Source organism: Carya illinoinensis, chromosome 13 (genome assembly GCF_018687715.1).
Source record: "Carya illinoinensis cultivar Pawnee chromosome 13, C.illinoinensisPawnee_v1, whole genome shotgun sequence".
Classification (NCBI taxonomy): Eukaryota; Viridiplantae; Streptophyta; class Magnoliopsida; order Fagales; family Juglandaceae; genus Carya; species Carya illinoinensis.
In genome coordinates this window covers 21081238-21099826 of record NC_056764.1, presented here as the reverse complement: position 1 = coordinate 21099826, position 18589 = coordinate 21081238, and the positions used below count along the sequence as shown (strand labels likewise).

At 34.6% G+C, this 18589-nt stretch overlaps 1 protein-coding gene across 1 annotated transcript; it reads left to right on the top strand.

Annotated features, from left to right (window-relative positions):
• Window positions 1–3477: 3477 nt before the first annotated feature.
• LOC122292742 (protein SENSITIVE TO PROTON RHIZOTOXICITY 2-like) lies at window positions 3478–5182 on the top strand. Its single transcript, XM_043101228.1, has one exon. The coding sequence runs from the start codon at window positions 3821–3823 to the stop codon at window positions 5039–5041; it is 1221 nt and encodes a 406-aa protein (XP_042957162.1). The 5' UTR covers window positions 3478–3820; the 3' UTR covers window positions 5042–5182.
• The last annotated feature ends 13407 nt before the right edge of the window (window positions 5183–18589 follow it).

Genomic DNA, 18589 nt, shown 5'->3' with positions numbered 1-18589 from the left:
AAGTGGCTCTCTCTTCTTAAAAGTTCTTAATTTTTTAATCTCTCTCTCCCCAATCACTTATGAATAAATTCATAATTATTAAAATTCATGCAGCATGCATGATCCTGTAACCTATGCATTGATGATCATTTATTTATGAGGTATATTAGATATCTATATATATATATATATATATATATATTCTATTATATATATCTATATAAATTATATAAATATATATTCTATATTCTATTATATATATATGATCTTTTATATAAATTATAATTTATATATCAATTTATTTATGTGATTTAAAATTTTTATTCATTCCTTATATAAACAAAGAGAAATGTAAAATAATTAAGTTTAAATATATTTACCAACTACATTTACGAATACAATTATCTTAATAAAATATTATTTATTTATCAATTTAAATTCATTATGAAACATTAAAATCAAATAATAATATCTTATAAAAACCTTAGTATTTTATTTCTTTATAAAAATTATGTTACTTTTTAAAAATAATCGCTTTATTAAATTAAAAAAACGTGCTATGCACGTTCCTTTACTGTTAACAGTTTATCTCCTGTGCTGCACATGTTTGTTTCAAGATTCTTTTTTTTTTTTTTTTTTTATAAATTCTAAATGCTTTAAAACTGATTTAAGTCTATTTTACTATTTGATGTTAGAATTTATATATTTTTTTTCTAAAAATATTACATTATTATTCAAAATTTTTTCTTTAATAAAAATAATATTTCTATACACTGGACGAACGTCCCTTGGACGTTGCCCAACTACTAGTATATATATATATATATATATATATATTCCAATTTGTGAATAACTTCTAACTGGTCATTCCATTAAAGGGTTGAAAATAACCTCTAATGTGCTTCTACCACATAGCCCACCCATTAAATCTAAAATGCATCCGTATCGCACCAAACCTAGTGGGACTAGATCCCTTCCCTCACCCTCGTTTCTCTCTTACCGAACTCAGATCCCTCCCTTCACCCTCATCTCTCTCTCTCACACCAAGATCCCTCGCCCCTTGAAAACCAGATCCAATCCCTCCCCTCACCCTTGTCTCTCTCTCACCAAACCTAGTCCACAAAACCTCCAAAGAGCTTTCTATGGATCCATGCTATTTTGTGCGGATCCTCGTCGGCAACCTTGCCGTCAAGTTTCCAGTAGCCTCCAAGCCTTCCTTTTCTGCTATCCATCCCTTAATGTCCCTATGCTTTTGCAAGATCAAGCCCGATAAATTCCGCACCTAGTATAGTACTATGCCTTGGATAGCCCAAGAAAGCCAAACTAACTCTCATGATTGCTTTGTGGCCGCTTTCACTCTAAACAAGACCCACATTGACAAACTTATGAAGAAGGGGAGGAACCCAGTCTTGTAGATTGCAGTCTATCTGGGGTGAAGAGGGAACATGTGTGGCTTCAACAGTGGGAAGCTATTGGGGAAGGTCGAGGTGGAGGTGGATTTGTGCATGGTGGAGAAAAGGACTAGTAATATTAACCAAGGTTGGGTTGCCATCGGAGGGGACGAGAAGAAGGATTTTATTACGATTTTGATAGAATAATAGTGTAATTGATAAGTGATGAATGTAAATGAACAGAGAAATAGTGAAGAAGATGATGATGATGAGAATCATGGAAATTTCACAGACTTGGATTTTCAAGGAATCCAAAACCTCCCAAGAATAGAGACTACAAAATAATCAGATTCTAGAATCATCCTCCCTATTCCCCTTGTGCCCACATAACCTGCATGACTGTAATGGGTTCTTGCAAGTTTGGTTTCAAGAACATGAATGATTGGAATTTGCAATCTTGGCCATCGTGGAGCAAACCAAACACTTATAGAAGTTGCTTAATGGGTTCTCACACTGAAAAGGGCCAAACAGAAAAACAACGGAAGGGATGGCACATAACCATTCACAACCTCTCTGGCTCAACGGTCGCCGTGACCATGCGTGACCTCCATGGTCACTTTGTAATTTGTACCGTCCTATGCCTCTCACAACATCAACCAACCTAGTCCCGACACTTGGCTCATCCTTCGCCTCGAGGACAGTGCTTGGAACTCATGGGGCTACCTCTAGTCGTGGCTTGAGTGTGGCTGCTCTGATATTGTCAGCTACCGCTTCAAGCTCTTCACTTGCACCACGCCGCCACCATGCTCGCTGCCAGCTCAGCTAGCTCCAGGAACGGTGTAAAATTCAGCATAGACAAAGGGAAGGAAAATCTTTTGAGGATATTCTAGGCCGTAACAATCTGATGTAGTCATCCTCGTGATTTTATTTTATGCACTACTGAGATGTGAATGTGTTATTGGCTGCTACTCTAAGGCTTAAAATGGTCATCACCACTCCGAAGTGGAATTGTTCTAATTTTGAGTTTAGGGTTGACAAAAGATCAGCATTCAAATGCACTTTATTATTTATTCAGCCTTCTGAAGCGCCAGTACTCGGATTCCCCTCATAAAATTGTTCATATGTGAAGCTATATATCCTCCAAATAGGTCTATATTGGTCAAGTTTCCCAGCTTTCTTTAGAAGGGTAATTATATGTGCCAAAGACCTGACCATATGAGGCTACGAGAAACCAGCTGAAGGTTGTTCAACTGTTCCATCAAAATAGAAAGTAAAAAACTCCTATATAATAATAGCAACTTGGGTTGAAAACGATAAATATCTATTTATATATATATATTTATTGATTTCCTACTACTCTACTCCAATGTTTGGTTTGAAAAGTTTGAAATAAAGTTCGATTCACAGTTAATTTTAATTTATCTCATCTAATTATTATAATATTTTTAAATTTTTAAATAAAATATAATAAATAATTTAATTTTTTTTTTAAATTTTAAAATAAAAATAATATTTTATTCTGATTTTTAAATTCTATCTTAATTACTCACGTCTCAATTCACTATAAACTCCCAACTTTATCTTTCGAGAAAGATCAAATGTCTACATCATCCTGCACTCTAGCTTTGGAAGTGGCCGGACCAATAATTAATGGAGACCATTCATTTCTACTTTTGCATGGCTACAGGAAACAGTCACGTACAACTAGAAAATAGAAAAACATATTATTCCCCCACTTATTAAACAAAGATAAAGCAAGTTTTTATGCTGCATGCGCGCATGGCTAATCGAACAGGTGCCTGCTCATACATGGGTGGCATAATGGGCCGAAAGGCCGACAAGCTGTCGGATTGTAATTGGCGAATGATGACATTGGATAGCTAGATTTTGAGTCGTGGGCTGATTTGGCAAAGACTGTCGTCATCCTATGCGTAAAGATTCTACCCATTTGACCACCTCAGCTCATGGCTCAAGCACAAATACCGACAGCTTTCAGAAGTTAAAAAGAATGCTATTTAGTTCTCGAACATATATAATGCAATCTAGCTAGCTCTAATCATGTCCAACATGCAAGTTGACAATTTGCAGAAGCGAGCTTAATTATGGTTTAATTGTTTAGCAATCTAAAAACTTTGTTATTGTTTTTTTTTGTTGAAGCTGTTGCCCTAAAGTGATGAGATTGGCGAGAGAAGAGGGAGGTTTTAACTGGGGATTAATGTTTGAAGCTGCCTGCACGTTGACTTTGCATTTTTTTTCTCTCTCGACCCGCAATAAATATTTCTTCAAATTGCCAAAGGATAGGACTCCTTACGCCCTACCCTATATAAATCTCCTCGATTCCATAACAATCTTTCAGCCCAAGTGATCCAAAAAAGAAGATTAATACACACATCAAAGCTGGCAGGTTGGAAAAGCAGCAGCGGCGCCACTAGCAGAGCAAGATTTTGAAAATGCTTTCAAGGAGTACCAGTACTCCTTGCTTCCCGAAAGTCTCGTCACAAGGGCTGCAGATGTACTCTATGACGGCCGAAGAGGTTGCTTCTTCCTCTCTTGATGCAAACTCGGGCTCAGATTCTCATCGAAACTCTCTTCTCTGCAGTTTCTCCATTCTCAAGGACAAGGTTCATCAGGTGCAGTCCCTGATCAGCATCCTCATCTCCCCAAATCACAGCCAAACCGAATCTTCAACATGCTTAGCCACAGCCACCGTGAATACTGTAATCCAAGAAATTATCATGACAGCTTCCTCAATAATGTTCACTTGCCAACAAATGGCTCTTGGTTCTACGTCCGGTTGCACTAGCAACGATGAAATATTGTACGGCCAGCAGCAGCGTCAAAGTGGATTTCCTCAACCAAACTTTGGCGGAAACAGTAATACTGTTGGAAACATAGGCCAAGAAAGAGAGCAAACACAGCGAAGCTTCTACACTGGTGACACGCTTGATAATTGGGATGCTGAAACCTGTAATGTTTTCGGGAATATTAAGGATGATAATCGAAGTGTCATCGTTGGAAACAACAGAGTGGAAGGAAGATCATCAGAAGTGCCTCAAGTAATGGGAGTTACTAATAACGAATTAGCATTCATAAAAGTGCTTTCATCAAAGAGTGATGATATCATTGAATTGGAGGCTGCCGATTTGTTGGCTAAGTACACACATTATTGCAAAGTTTGCGCAAAAGGGTTCAAGAGAGACGCCAACTTGCGAATGCACATGAGGGCTCACGGAGACGAATACAAGACCAGTGCTGCTCTAAGCAACCCCATGAAGAATGAAAGCACGTCGGATAACAAGGAGGGTTCGACTATATTTCCGAGGAAATATTCGTGTCCACAAGAAGGGTGCAGGTGGAATCGAAAGCATGCGAAGTTCCAGCCTCTGAAGTCCCTGGTTTGCGTGAAGAATCACTACAAGAGGAGCCATTGCCCGAAGTTGTACGTTTGCAAGAGATGCAGCCAGAAGCAGTTCTCGGTGCTATCTGATCTACGAACACACGAGAAGCACTGCGGGGATGATCAGAAGTGGCAGTGCTCATGTGGGACAACATTTTCACGGAAAGACAAACTCATGGGTCATGTTGCTTTGTTTATTGGGCACACGCCGGCAATTACGTCATTGACCAAGCTGGAGAAAATGGAGCCTCAGGCCCTCAAGCAGTGCAGATAATGTAAAATATCATGAATAGCTGATCATAGGAAAAAATAATCAATCTGGTACGTAACGATCCGATATTCGAATAAGAGTTGCTTTCCTTATGTCGATTTGCTATATGCTTAACTTGATATAATATAGCACTTACTGAAGCTAGCTAGCTAGCCTATATTAGATAAACCTTTTTTTTTTTTTCTAAGGAGAATTAAGCCTCTCAAATCACTAGTTTCAACACTAGATGCCGTATACACGGGAGAAATGGTAATGTTATATACTACACTATCATCCTATTTGTATCTCACTTAATATAATGTGACATTTATTATCATTTAATGATATAGAAATATATAATAAATGATTATTTAATAATAATAAATGTGACACATCTTATTTAGTGGGATACAAAAAGAATGGTAGTATCATGTATAGAATTTTCTTTATTAGAATGGTGATAAATGTATCATATTTTACGTAGTGAAATAAATGTAAGATGAAAATGTAGTGTATAAACTTACTCGTACACGCGTGTTAGTATCATGAAGTAGTTAGCTCTGTTTGCATTAATTAAGCTCATCTCTATTGTATTATGTGATTGTACGTATATGAAACAATAATAATAATATATAACTACTTTCGTTTTTTTGTTTTGTTTTTCTATGACCTGATGCATGGCAGGCCACTATCATACTAATTAATTGTTCATTTTATTGTTCGCTATTAGCTGTATGCATGGTTACGTACAGTTTCATGGAGTGGATGCCATTTATAAAATATTTTCCTTTTTTCTTATCTTCGATCTTATAAGAGTATGTTTGCTTTAAAATCATTATAATAATTAATCTTATCATCAAGCTAGAGACGCGGCTTTCTACCTAGTGGCCCAAAATTTTATCGTATATATAGGAATGGTAATTGTTTATTTTATTTTATGGAAAAGTTCATAACAGGTCGGGTGACAACAGTACTAATATAACACTAGCCAATAAAAAGCTGCCATATAGGATGTGCAATAAATTAAAATTTACATCCACATGCCCCAAATTATTTCATTCTAATTTCTCTCTCTTCTACCTCTTCTCTCTCCCTCCCCAACCTCCTGTCGCCTCCAAGTCCCCCCTCTTTATCTCTATTTTTTTTTCACTTGTAACACAAATTTGTAACCAAAACTGTTTGCCATTGCAAAAGAAATAGACACAGTCACGAAGCTCTACCAGGCAACACTCACCATTTTGTTCCCCCCATCTTTTGTTAAACTTATCAAGAAGAGCCAAAACCCACTCTCTAATTTTGGCAGTGATCAATTGATCAATCTACAATGTAAATCGCACGATCACTACATAAAATTATTGAGGAATTCACAAAGTGATGGCTTGTCTTCACTTTGGATGTGGGAAAAAGTAGATCAAACGAAGAAAATACAACACCAAAACCATAAATTGATTTATATATCAACAACGCAACTCAAGTTATACGAAATTTTTAGCTAATTTTCAACAATCCAAGCTTAACGTACAAAATTTGCACTTATAAAACCAAAGCTGGAAACAACCAAAATCACCCACAAAGTTCCTGTAATAGCCACAAAAAGATGTCCGCAATTGTTGTTTGGATGCCATTAAAGACCAATCTCATTGTAGTGGCCGCGCAGAGTTAATTTCATTTTGGTCACTCTGCTACAACAAAAGGAAAGTTACTGAACCAAAAACCAGATGGTAGAAAAGAAATGGCAAAGCGACGAAGGAGGGAGAGAGAGGGGAAGAAGAAAGAAAAGAATGTAATCAACTATATGTGGGTGTATTATCTATTTTCTTGCAACCCATAAATGACATCTCCTCTTTTGTAGGTGTCAAAGCAATTATTACACCTGACCAGCTGTTAGCATCACCCTTTTTTTATTGGTCTATTCGTGGTCTTTCTTTTTACCTAAGTAGCATTGCTCCATTTGACTGCTAGTACATTTTAAGGTTTTCAATTTTTGGTTCTTTTTCTTTTCAAATTTTTTTAATATATTTAAATATTTTTAAAAAATATAAAAATATACCAATATACTAAAAATCACTTCCTTAATCATTAAGTAAAAAAAGTTTTTGATGAGCGGTCACATTGGGGTGGCACTGTAGTTTTATTGCAACAGTCCGCTAGAAATTCACTAGTGAAATTTCTATTGACTTTAGGAATCTCGTGAAAATCTCATAAGTTTTCACGAATCAACTAATCGAACAGGTTTTAGTCTATCAACATAGTCAGTGTTATAACTCATTATAGTGCCAGAAATATGATTTTAATTATTTGAGGTAGTTAGAAGTGTCAGAATGCATTGTGGTTTACGCCATTAGACTAAGTTGATTATTTATAATTTTATGGCGCCATAAACAATTTTCATAATTTCAGACCTAACGCCTGTTCGAAACTATGAAATTATTTTTAGGAGCACTTTAGGGCTAAATTTTGGTAATGATTTTCACTGTAGGTTAATATAAATATTTAGGATTTTTAAGTACTAAGTTTATTAGGCATTTTTTTGGAGTGAATAGTAACTTCGATAAGCGCACCAAGTGCAATGTTTTCAAAATCATAGTATGAAATAACCAAATTAGGTTAAAGAAATTTTATTTAGACACTTGGCACCATGAAGAACCATTAGATGAATTTGTGAAGGAAATCTAGGTATGAGATCATGCAAACTAAGCAAAACACTATTATTTCATCTGATAAACCAAATTGAGCCAGATCAAAGAATGTTTCAACTCTAGTGAAATCCTAAATAATTAGAATCCAATTGAAACTCCAAAAACCTGGTTGAAACCGAAATGCTAAATGATTTCCCCAAACCCTAAAATTGGCATCCAAACCCTTTCTGATATGATTTCTAGCATTGTATTTAATCACTTGACTAAATCACTTCCACATGCTATTAATTTACCAAATTCTTGTTATGATATCATTATCCAACATTTTAAACCTTGAAAAATTGTTTGGACCAAGAAAAATTGGACTTGGGCTTGATAACATCCTAAGCCCTAACCAAACCCCATTTAAACCCCGTGTTGAAGCTCACTTGTTTAAGGTCTAGCAATGCCCACAAATTTGGCCACCTTAGAAAAAGTTCTAGAAGAAGCTTCCTCCCCCACATGGCAGGCCATCCACTGCAATTGGCTACACCCAATAGTGTCTTTATTTAAAGAAGAAATCCACCTTATCAGCCTCCATATCTCGCAGCTAGCTACAGGAGGCAGTCCTTGCCTCTCACTATTCTCCACTTTAAGCGACATAGCCACCTTCAATTAGGGGTCATTCAAGCCCATACCTCCCCCCTCCAGAAGTTTAGAGTAATGTATGGCACATTTCAATACCTTTTATCACTTCTTCACTCCATTCTTAGAGAGAAACCCAAAAGAGCTCTCTCAGGCAGATTTTTAGGTTTTTTTCGTGGAGAGTTTTGACCATTTGTAAGTATTTTCACACGATGAATCCTTCATAAAAGTTCTTCTTCTTTGAGTATAGTTTCCGTAGATATATTAGTCGTCTCATTACATAGTCATTTGGCTAGTAAAAAATATTCATAACCATGGAAAAGTCATTCTGGGCTTGAAGTTGGAAAGTATGTTATGTTTTGGAACTTTTGACCAAGCTAATGGACATATCTTGGTTCGAACATGTTATGGAGTGTTGTAAGCATGTTTTATCTGAGTGTTCATTAAGGTTTTGTTGCATGTCTAGAACTTTTGATTATAGATTTTTTTAGATTTAGAAACTTGAAAATTGGAAGTGGAAAAACAGTTTTTATTTGGAGAAAGTTTTAATATTTTGTTGTTTGCTCTAATTCTAAAGGCTTTGATATTTTTATATAAAGATCCTAAGTCTCTTATTTTAATGTTATAATGTTAGTTTGAAGATATTTAGTATTAGTTTCAAAGATATCATTTTTCTATGCAAGATGATTTTTGTAATGCATAAGATTTGATATTTTTGGATTAGATCTATGTTTTATTGATTTTTAGCCATATGATTTTTAAATTTGATGGTTGGATCTTCTTTAGGATACATTTTTAAATCATATGATATTTTAATTTGAAGATCTCATCTTTTTAAGTCATGGATCAAAAGATTGATCAAAACTAGTTGAGAAAAAAATTTATGTTTTTGAATTAAATGTAAAACCAAAAACTCCAAGTATTATTTTGTAATTTTTGGTGACTTTTTTTTTATGATTTAAGAAAGGGTTGATCTTAGGATGATGTTATGAACATGTTAGAAGTAAGATTTGATTTTTGAAATTCTTGGAGATGTTTTGATTTAGAGTCAAAGTTTGTGATTCAAAAGTTTGCTATTTGTTAAAAAGTTTGGGTCTTTTTACAAAAAGCTTGGTGTAGATGATTTGCTTTTCTTAATGGATATTTTAAGTATGGTTTTACACTTAAGATATGAAGATCTTTGTTGCAAAATTTTGATTTTATAATGAGTTTTGAAGTTGGAAGAAATTGCAATAAAAATCAAGAAAAATGGCCTATAAATGTTTCAGTCATAGTGAATTTTCCATAATTGTGAATTGTTTTAAATTTTTCTGAGTTGATATTTGACTTTAGGATAAAATTTACATGCAAAATGTAAAATTTTGTAATTTTCGGAGTTAGGATGTGAAATCTTTAAGTTAGGTGTAAAATGGTCATTTTTCCACATTTAGAGGGTAAAATGGTAATTTTATTCCAAGTTAACTTGTGTTCATGCTTCTAGTTGTTGGTGATTAAATTTTTAATTTTTAGAATCCCTATTTTTAGTTTCTCGTGTTTCAAACTTTATTCTCGTAGAAAATGACGATCGAAGTAAGTTAGCTTCTAACTTACTATCATTTTACTGTGTATGTGTGATGGGTAAGGAAACTACAATTTATGTATGTATGTTATCATATATGCCATGCCATGCCACTTCATTATATGTTTATCTGTTTCGCATGATTTATTCTATCAGGAATGCTTATCTGTTACATAATCTATTTGGTCACGTATTGCTATATGTTACAAGTATGTCATATTACGTTATGCCATCTATTACATGTATGCCATGTCACGTAATATTCACTATTACATGAATGCCATGTCACATAATATTCACTGTTACATGTTATACCATATTATGAAATGCTATCTGTTACATGTTATGTCATGCTATGAAATGTTTTTATCTGAAGTAAGTAATGTCCCTCAAGTTAAGTTCAAGTCATGTTATGTGATATCAGGACTTCTGTCCTTTCGTATTCCACTTACGTTTCTCGAATACAGTTGTGTTTTTTGAGAACAGTTAAATTTCAGTTATCAGTTAATTTGTACTATGGTCAAGGATGATATACGCTACCGAGTACTAGGGTGAAGGAGTATAATTTGCCATACTATAGATAGATAAATCAATTAAGTTGTATTATGATCAAAGATAATACACGCTACTTGGTATTGCAGTCAAGGCTATGTACTGTCAAGTATTACGGTGAAGGAATATAATCTGCCGTTATGTTAAGTTCAAGTTCATATCAAACTTTAAGTTCACGTTCATGCTATACTACACTAACGTTCACGTTATGTTTCAAGTTTACGTTCATGTCATGTTTTGTTTCCAGTTCACGTTTATGTCATGTTTTGCTCAAGTTCATATTCATATTATGTAAGTTCACATTCGTGCTATGTTCAAGTCCATGTTATATTAAGTCACATTATGTCAAATTATGTCATGCTTACCATTGACTTTGATTGTAAATTCATGTTTTTACTGCCATACATGCATCATTTATCTATGTGAGAGTTTCCTGTTAACTTGTTGAAATTTATAATCAAATCACCGTGGTAGTCCCAACTACCATTCCTCCCGAATGGTAGGTGATATGTTAGGATGCCCAATAGTGTATTTTGGTAATGTAAATATTGAGCCCGGTCTCTCACGTTTTGAGATTTTAATCTCCTGAGACCCATACTGTAATCGTGGATATTTTTTTTTTTAAGTATGCATGTATTATGTTTTGACTATTTGGGATATTATAAGTTTAGTGTATATTATTGCTCAAGAAAAAAATTATCCACTGCGAATATTGCATAATAGTAGATGCATGTTAGAAACATTGCATTTTATATGTCATGAACGGGGGCATGTAACTGTGTATTGTATATCCCGACGCTTCAGATGTCTGTTTGACACCAAGTAGAATCTCGGGGTGTCACATTTATTCTTCTTTTTATTATATATTAATCCTCAGTAAAACCTATTTCTAGCTAGAAAACACCGCCACAATGCTGCACGCCAAAAACAAGTTTCCGATGACTTTTTTAAATAGTCGAATGTAATATTTCATGAGTTTTATCTGCCCAAATAATCAGAAATTAGAGCCGTAAAAGTACAATCACAAATTTTTGGGGATCAGAAAAGCTTTGGGAATCTACACTAGCAGTCATTGGTCCCGAGAGTATACTGTTACAATCAAACCTAATCTATGAAGAAAAACCAGTACAAATCATTGATTGAAAGGAGAAGGATTTACGTAACCATAAGATTCCGTTGGTCAAAGTAGTTTGGCATGATCATAATGTTTAGGAAGAAGCTTGAGAGAAAGAAATGGATGTAAGAGTGAAGTACCCTCATCTCTTTGGACCTTAGTATAGTTATGGATTTTCTCTATAATTACGGCTCAACCGATTTTGTGTTCACTTTTGTATGGGCTATATGGCATTAGTCAGTCATTGCACTTCATTTGCTTGGATATCAAATAAAGTATATATTTCATCTTAGATCTATTGTGGACTCGTGTTTAATTGTGTTGTGAGTTGTTTTCCATATGACTCTAACTTTTTTAGTTTCCATGGCACCCAAGCGAAAGATTGCAAGGAATTTGGCACTTTCCACACAATGAGTGTGGAAAATGAGAGAAGAGCACTGTAGGAGGTGACTCATTGAGCTTGATAGGTAGACTACTAACTACTGGCAGGAGATGGAGCGTTTAGAGAACCATCGCCCTCATGTGATGGATATAGATAGGAATGAGGTAGGCTACGAGAGGAAGACTTTGCCCTATGAGGAGCGTTCTCACCCAACCACCTGGATGGATTGAGAAAACTTCAAGGAAAGGATGTCATGTGATGGAGCAGAGTTTAGTAGAGTAGCTAAATATCACAGTGTAGTCACCGGTCCTGAGCCCAACACTTCAAGATCAATGTCATCTACTCATCAAGGGCGATTACTCATTTAGGGTCACATTCCAGACAATGGTGATAAGGAGTTCAAGCAGCTCATTGACCCCAGCCATTTTGGTAACATGAAATACGATTTTGACAATGATGTGTTCTATTATGTGCCCCAACATACCACATCATTAGACACCTATGCACTCCCACATGCATCGTCTAGCAATTATATGTCCAATGATGGATAGTAGACTTGGTGAGTATCATCTTCTCCTTTTGTATGATAGCAGTTATATTATGTACACGCATAGATCTCAAGGACGAAATCTTTTTTAGGAATGGAGGATGAAATAGACTGCCATAAATTTAATGGACGAATTTCTTTATACATTAGGAGTGTCATGAAATCCCATAAAGATTTCACAAATTGAGCAACCGCTTAGGTTTTAGCTAGTAAGCATAGTCAATTTTCTAGCCATTGTGATGACAACAGTGCTGTTATATTTATTTGAAGTACTTAGGAGTATGAGGTACTCCATTGGTCTTAAATGAATATTTTAGATTTTACGATGTAATAATATGTTTTTCATTTTCCGGATGAAAAGTGTTAAAAAATTCCTTTCAATTTAATTGAGGCAATTAAGAGTCGAATTTTGCAAAACGAATTACACCACTAGATTTGTTTTATTATTTACAATTTTAAGGTGCAATGTTTAATCTCGCACTTTTTGGAGTAAATAATAACACTCGAGATAGCATCATGTGGCACCCAGTATTGTCGTTTAAATCACTTCGTGAATTGTCCAAAATTAGTATTGAGTAATTTTAGTGGACACTTCGTAAGATTTTATTCACACTTAGTAAATAGTGTAGGACACTTGGCACTAAGAGGAACTATAATATGGAAATGTGGAGAAAGGGAAGGAAAATAAACTATTGTGATCATGACATCTAAAAGCCAAACACTATTCCTTTCCACCAGACACTTTGTAGCAAACTAAAGAGGGTTTCAACCTTTGTGACCCAAACACTTTGTATTATGCCAATAGGTTTGATGATGATTTTGTTTTAGTTTTGATTGATGTTCAAGCATGTTTATTACTTAGGTTTGAATTATACACATGTTAAGAATGCTTTTATGGACTTTTGGAGTCCTTGGAGTTTATTAGAATGGTGATAGACCAAGTACATCATGGAGTTGTTTTATTTGTCTAAGACTTGGTGTGTTTGGCACTTTTGTTGATACGTGTAATTTAGATTTTTGTGATATATTTATTTTGATTTCTTGGTATGATTTTAGAACCTTAGATATAGTTGTTAAATGTTGCATGAATCGGTTTAAGTATATGGTTTGAGGTTTGTAAGAATTGTAATAAAAATCAAGACCTTTTAGCCTTTAAATGTTATGGCCAAGGCATAGTTTATATGGTTGTGTTTTGAATTAAATTTTTCTAATTGAATTTTTGGACTTAGGATAAAATTTAAATGAGGAATGCAAATTCTCATAGCCTTTGGAGTTCATATATGAAATCCTTAATTTCAAGGCAAAATGGTCACTTCCCACATATAGAGGATTAAAATTGCAAATTTTGCCCTGAGTCACTGAGTTTTGAGTTTTCAATGTTTAATGGGATGTTCTAACCCTTATAATTATTTCATTACAGTTCACACTATTTTTCCCCTACCTTTACATATATTACATTATAATCACTGTGAGTTGGCTTCTAACATACTTTCTGATGTATTTTTGTATGTGCAATGGTAAGCCATAATTTTCATAGTATTATCACCATGATTATTATAAATGTTCTCATATGCCATGTCATTTTAATTATTTCAAGCAAATGCTTATTTATTACATGTCATTTCATCTATCACAAGGTCAATTATTATATGTAATGCAATGTCACATGTATAGAGTACGGCATAAAAATTACTATTTTCAATTCCATGGAGTTTTTTTCTTCTTTTTTTTTTTTTTTTTATCACGACTCCAAGTACTAAGATGTGATATTATTCAAGCGGAACTCCATTGTTCACGCTGGAGTGTTTAAACTGTGTGAAATTCCCTAAGTTGACAAGGTAAATATCAATAGGTTTCGAATGAGACTTAAATAATTGGTTTCCAAAGCGAAGTTAGGCAGAAACCTTGGTAGTAACAACCACAGTTTCATTTAAGTATATTGACGTACTCACAGCTAATGTTGATGGGGTATTGGCAGGAGCACATGGCTCAATGGGACTTGTGTAACATTCACATTTCATTTTTAACTAACCCATTTATTGTTTTAAAAGATTCCATGTCCGTGTTCAGTTCATGTCAATTTAGTCAATGTCAGATTTTAGTCCATGTCAATTTTCAGTTATGTCAACGCATGTTATACTATTTGCCAAGTTATGTCACTCTTATTCACATTCACATTTGCATTCATATCATTTTAATCTCAGGCATGTACCTGTATACTGCTAGTTGAGTTGGTTGTTAAATTGCTGATATTTGTAATCAAATTTCACTTGGGAATCCTAACTACCATTCCTCCTGAAATGGTAGATAATGTATCGGGACATCAAGAACTAGCGCTCGAAGGTCTTGATGAGGCTGACTAGGCCACAAAGGAAAGATGCAAAACTGATGACCACAGTTATCCATTTCATAGACACTATTTTAGACATTATAGCATGGCTGCATGGGTAGCTCAGCAATCTATTAGAAATTTTTTTAAGACTATATTATGGAGCTCTGTCTCCCACACTTATGAAATCACAGATTCTTTGAACAAGTACTATAACTTTTGGATACTTGCTATCATGTGAATTATAAAGTATGTTTATGATTATTTTGGCACACACAGATATATATATATATATATATCTAGTCCATAGTATTACTAAAAAAGAAAAAAATTATCTTCTGCATATATTGCATATTTTTAGATGCATGCTATGTGCATTACATATTTATTTTGAATGCAGACAGGTAGCCTTACGTTGCATATCTTGATGTTTCAAAATCTATCTGATCCAAAGCAAAATTTAGGAGTGTCAAATATACGACCTTGAATAGTCACAATTTAGTAATTTTCGAAAATCCATGACAACTAAGGTCACAAACCAGCCATTTGAGATTAGTTCTTAGAATAAAATAATGAACCAGAATATGGAGTGCTCTAGAATAATTGTAAAGCTTTAAAAGTTAGAAGGCCTGATACATTTGCATCATTATTCCTAGAGAAATCAATTTTGTACTCTAGCATAAAAGGAAAAAATTGATAGTCGCCCGATTCAGAGCCAACAAAATTGTCCGCATGTACAACATGAAAATATGACATAAAAATAACAAACGAATAAAAATCATTTATCTTTTCTGGTAAATTAATACAAGGAAAACATGCTTTTCTTGTAAAAGCATGATCATAGATACAAATATAAGCACTATTTACTCTCAAAACTCTTTGTCAACCCAATGAACTCCCCCATTTCCTCTACTTACCACATGCTAAAAGAAAAGGTTCATTTTTTCCAACTATTTTTATTATTGAGAAATATTAGGTTTATTAAGAGAGCATACAAAGTGAATTTACAAACTGATATAGCTTAATATGAAAATTAATGGTAGATTTATTTTTAAATGAAAAAAGACTTTAAAATTTGACATATCACATAAAATCATGCTAGTTTGTACACTTTTTTTTTTCTTTTATTACAATTGATGGGACTTAAATTCATTCCCGTTATTAAGATTAGTCTTACAAATTGTCTTGATTGAGCAAGCACTATAATCTAAAAATAAATGTGATTTTGAGGCATATTGAAATATTTTGAACTAGTTTTTGTCAAGTTCCAAACATTTTACTTTTAGGATACAATAAAGTCACTACCTATAAACAGTAGTTCCAAAGTTTTTCATTCAAATTTTCTCTATAAAATTGTGTACTTGACTAAATAAATGAGGGAATAATGACTTAAAAATCATAGAGGTAAATCCTTTATTTTTTTGTATATTTTTTGAAATGAACTTCTCATTGATGATAACAGATCAATTATAGAGTTTGTCAAACAAGACATTGCCTGAGATAACCTCGGGACTCTTCTCGATCATTACAATCTCATTACTATAATTAAAACTGAACTTAGCTAGTTGGTGTGCAACACCATTTCTGCTCTCGGTATCCATGCAACCTGCCAATCCGGTCTTCTCTTAAGTAGTTTTTTGATGTCATCCACTATTTGCACAAACCAAGCCAATTTTCTTCTTTACTATTTACTGCATTCACAAAACTTTGTGTATTACCTTCAAATATTACATTGCAAAGGTTAAGTTCATGGCACAAAACCATAGCTCTATACAATGCCAAACATTCAACTAGCACTGGTTTGGATTTAAAACTCTTTTTACCAAGGAGCAAAACCAGAACTTCTCCTTCACAGTCTCAAACTATGATTCCAATACCCATATCCTGAACATCTTCATGTAGTGCAACGTCCCAATTGGCCTTAATGAACCATGCTTTGGTGGCGTGGGCACTTGTCCCTCCTTGTTGGCCTTCATTCATTCTCACCTGTGCAGCCTTAAAATCCTCAATGAGCTCATCAGTTCCCAGTACAAGTCTTTTTGGGTAAAGCATTATTCCTTCAAACAGAAACTTGTTCCTTCTTAGCTAGATTTTTCTCAACATAACAACAACCCAACTGAGAGCAACATCATTCAGTGTCTCTGTACACCTTATCCAAAGCTCTAAAAAATTAATTTCATTTACATTCCATTTCTTCACTGGGCTTGCTGCATCATTCCATATATCATTAGCTGCAACACACCTCCATAACACATGTACCTCTGTTTCAGCCTCTTGTTTGCATACCATACATGTTGGATAGTCAACCACCTATTTTTTATATAGATTCTGTCTTGTTGGCAACACACCTTGACATGCCTTCCACATGAAGCTCTTCAGAGTCCTTGGTACCTCCAATTTCCATAATTTCTTCCAACTCTTATCCACACCACACTTTATAGAAGACTCTTCCTGCTTCATTTGTTTTTGATTTAGAGTAGAATAATAAGCAATCCTTACACAAAATTCTCATCACCAGTGTATCCCCAATAGCTTTTGTCAAGTCCTCCAAGAAAACTAATAGGAATATTGCAAATATGCTATGCCTCTTCCTTAGTGAAAATCTCGACTACTAACTGCTCATTCCAGCTGTGATTCTCCTCATTAATCAACTCACTCACTCTTGCGTCTAGGTCCAGCCTACTGACTTGTGACTGCACACTAAAAGTTTTCTGGAGAGTGAAGCAACTTATGCCCCCATATCTTAATATTTTGACCATTACCCACCCTCCATCTTAAAGAAGGAACCTTGCCTAATTTGGCCTCCATCAAAGATTTCTTCTTAAAATACTTCTCTTGAAAAATCTGAGCCAATAAAGAGGATGGAAACTGTAGCAATCTCCAGTATTGCTTGGCAAGCAAAGCCTCATTAAAACTCTCCAAATCCCTAAACCCCATACTTCTCTCACTTTTAGATTTGCCCATCGTTTCCTACGTTATCCAATGAATCTTCTTCTCCCCCTCCCTACTACCCCACCAAAATTTAGCAATAATATTTGAAATCTGATGACATAAATTCTTTGGTAGCCGAAATACACTCATTGTGTATGTAGGTATAGCTTGTAATACACTTTTGATAAGTAGTTCTTTTCTTGCTTGAGAGAGAAATGAGTTTTTTTAGCTGTGAATTTTCTGCCATATACACTCCTTTATTCCTCTAAAAGTATTAACTTTAGACCTTCCAACCAAAGCTGGTAATCCCAAGTACCTTTCATAACTCCCACACACACCACCTCCTACTTCTTGAATAATCTCTTTACTCATTAGCTCTAGTATTAGAACTAATTAAAGAAGAAAGAAGATTTTTGTTTATTTATAATCTAACCTGATCTAACTTCATATAGTTGCAGCAAATCATGGATCTTCTTCCACTCTGAAATCTTTGCTCTACAAAAAAGAATACAATCATCCGCAAACATTAAATGATTGATACTTGTCCCGCCTCTTCTCACTGAAACACCTTTTATATCCCCCTTCTTCTCTGCAGTAGTAACCAAAGAACTCAAACCTTTAGCATAGAGGATAAAGAGATAAGGTGATAAAGGGTCACCTTGTCTCAACCTCCTCTTTGGACAAAAAACCTCCCCTGGAATACCATTAACAAAAACTGCATAGCTTACTAAACTAACACACTCCATCACCAATTGTACCCATTTCCCACTAAATGCTAACTTCACCATCAAAGCCTTCAAATACCTCCATTCAACCCTACTATACGCTTTTGACATATCTAAATTCAAAGCTAAACTTCCCACCTTTCCTTTCTTGCGGGTCTCCATGGAGTGTAA

Coding starts and splice junctions, on each gene's coding strand:
- LOC122292742 (XM_043101228.1), top strand. CDS start 3,821: ATGCTTTCAAGGAGTACCAGTACTCCTTGCTTCCCGAAAGTCTCGTCA.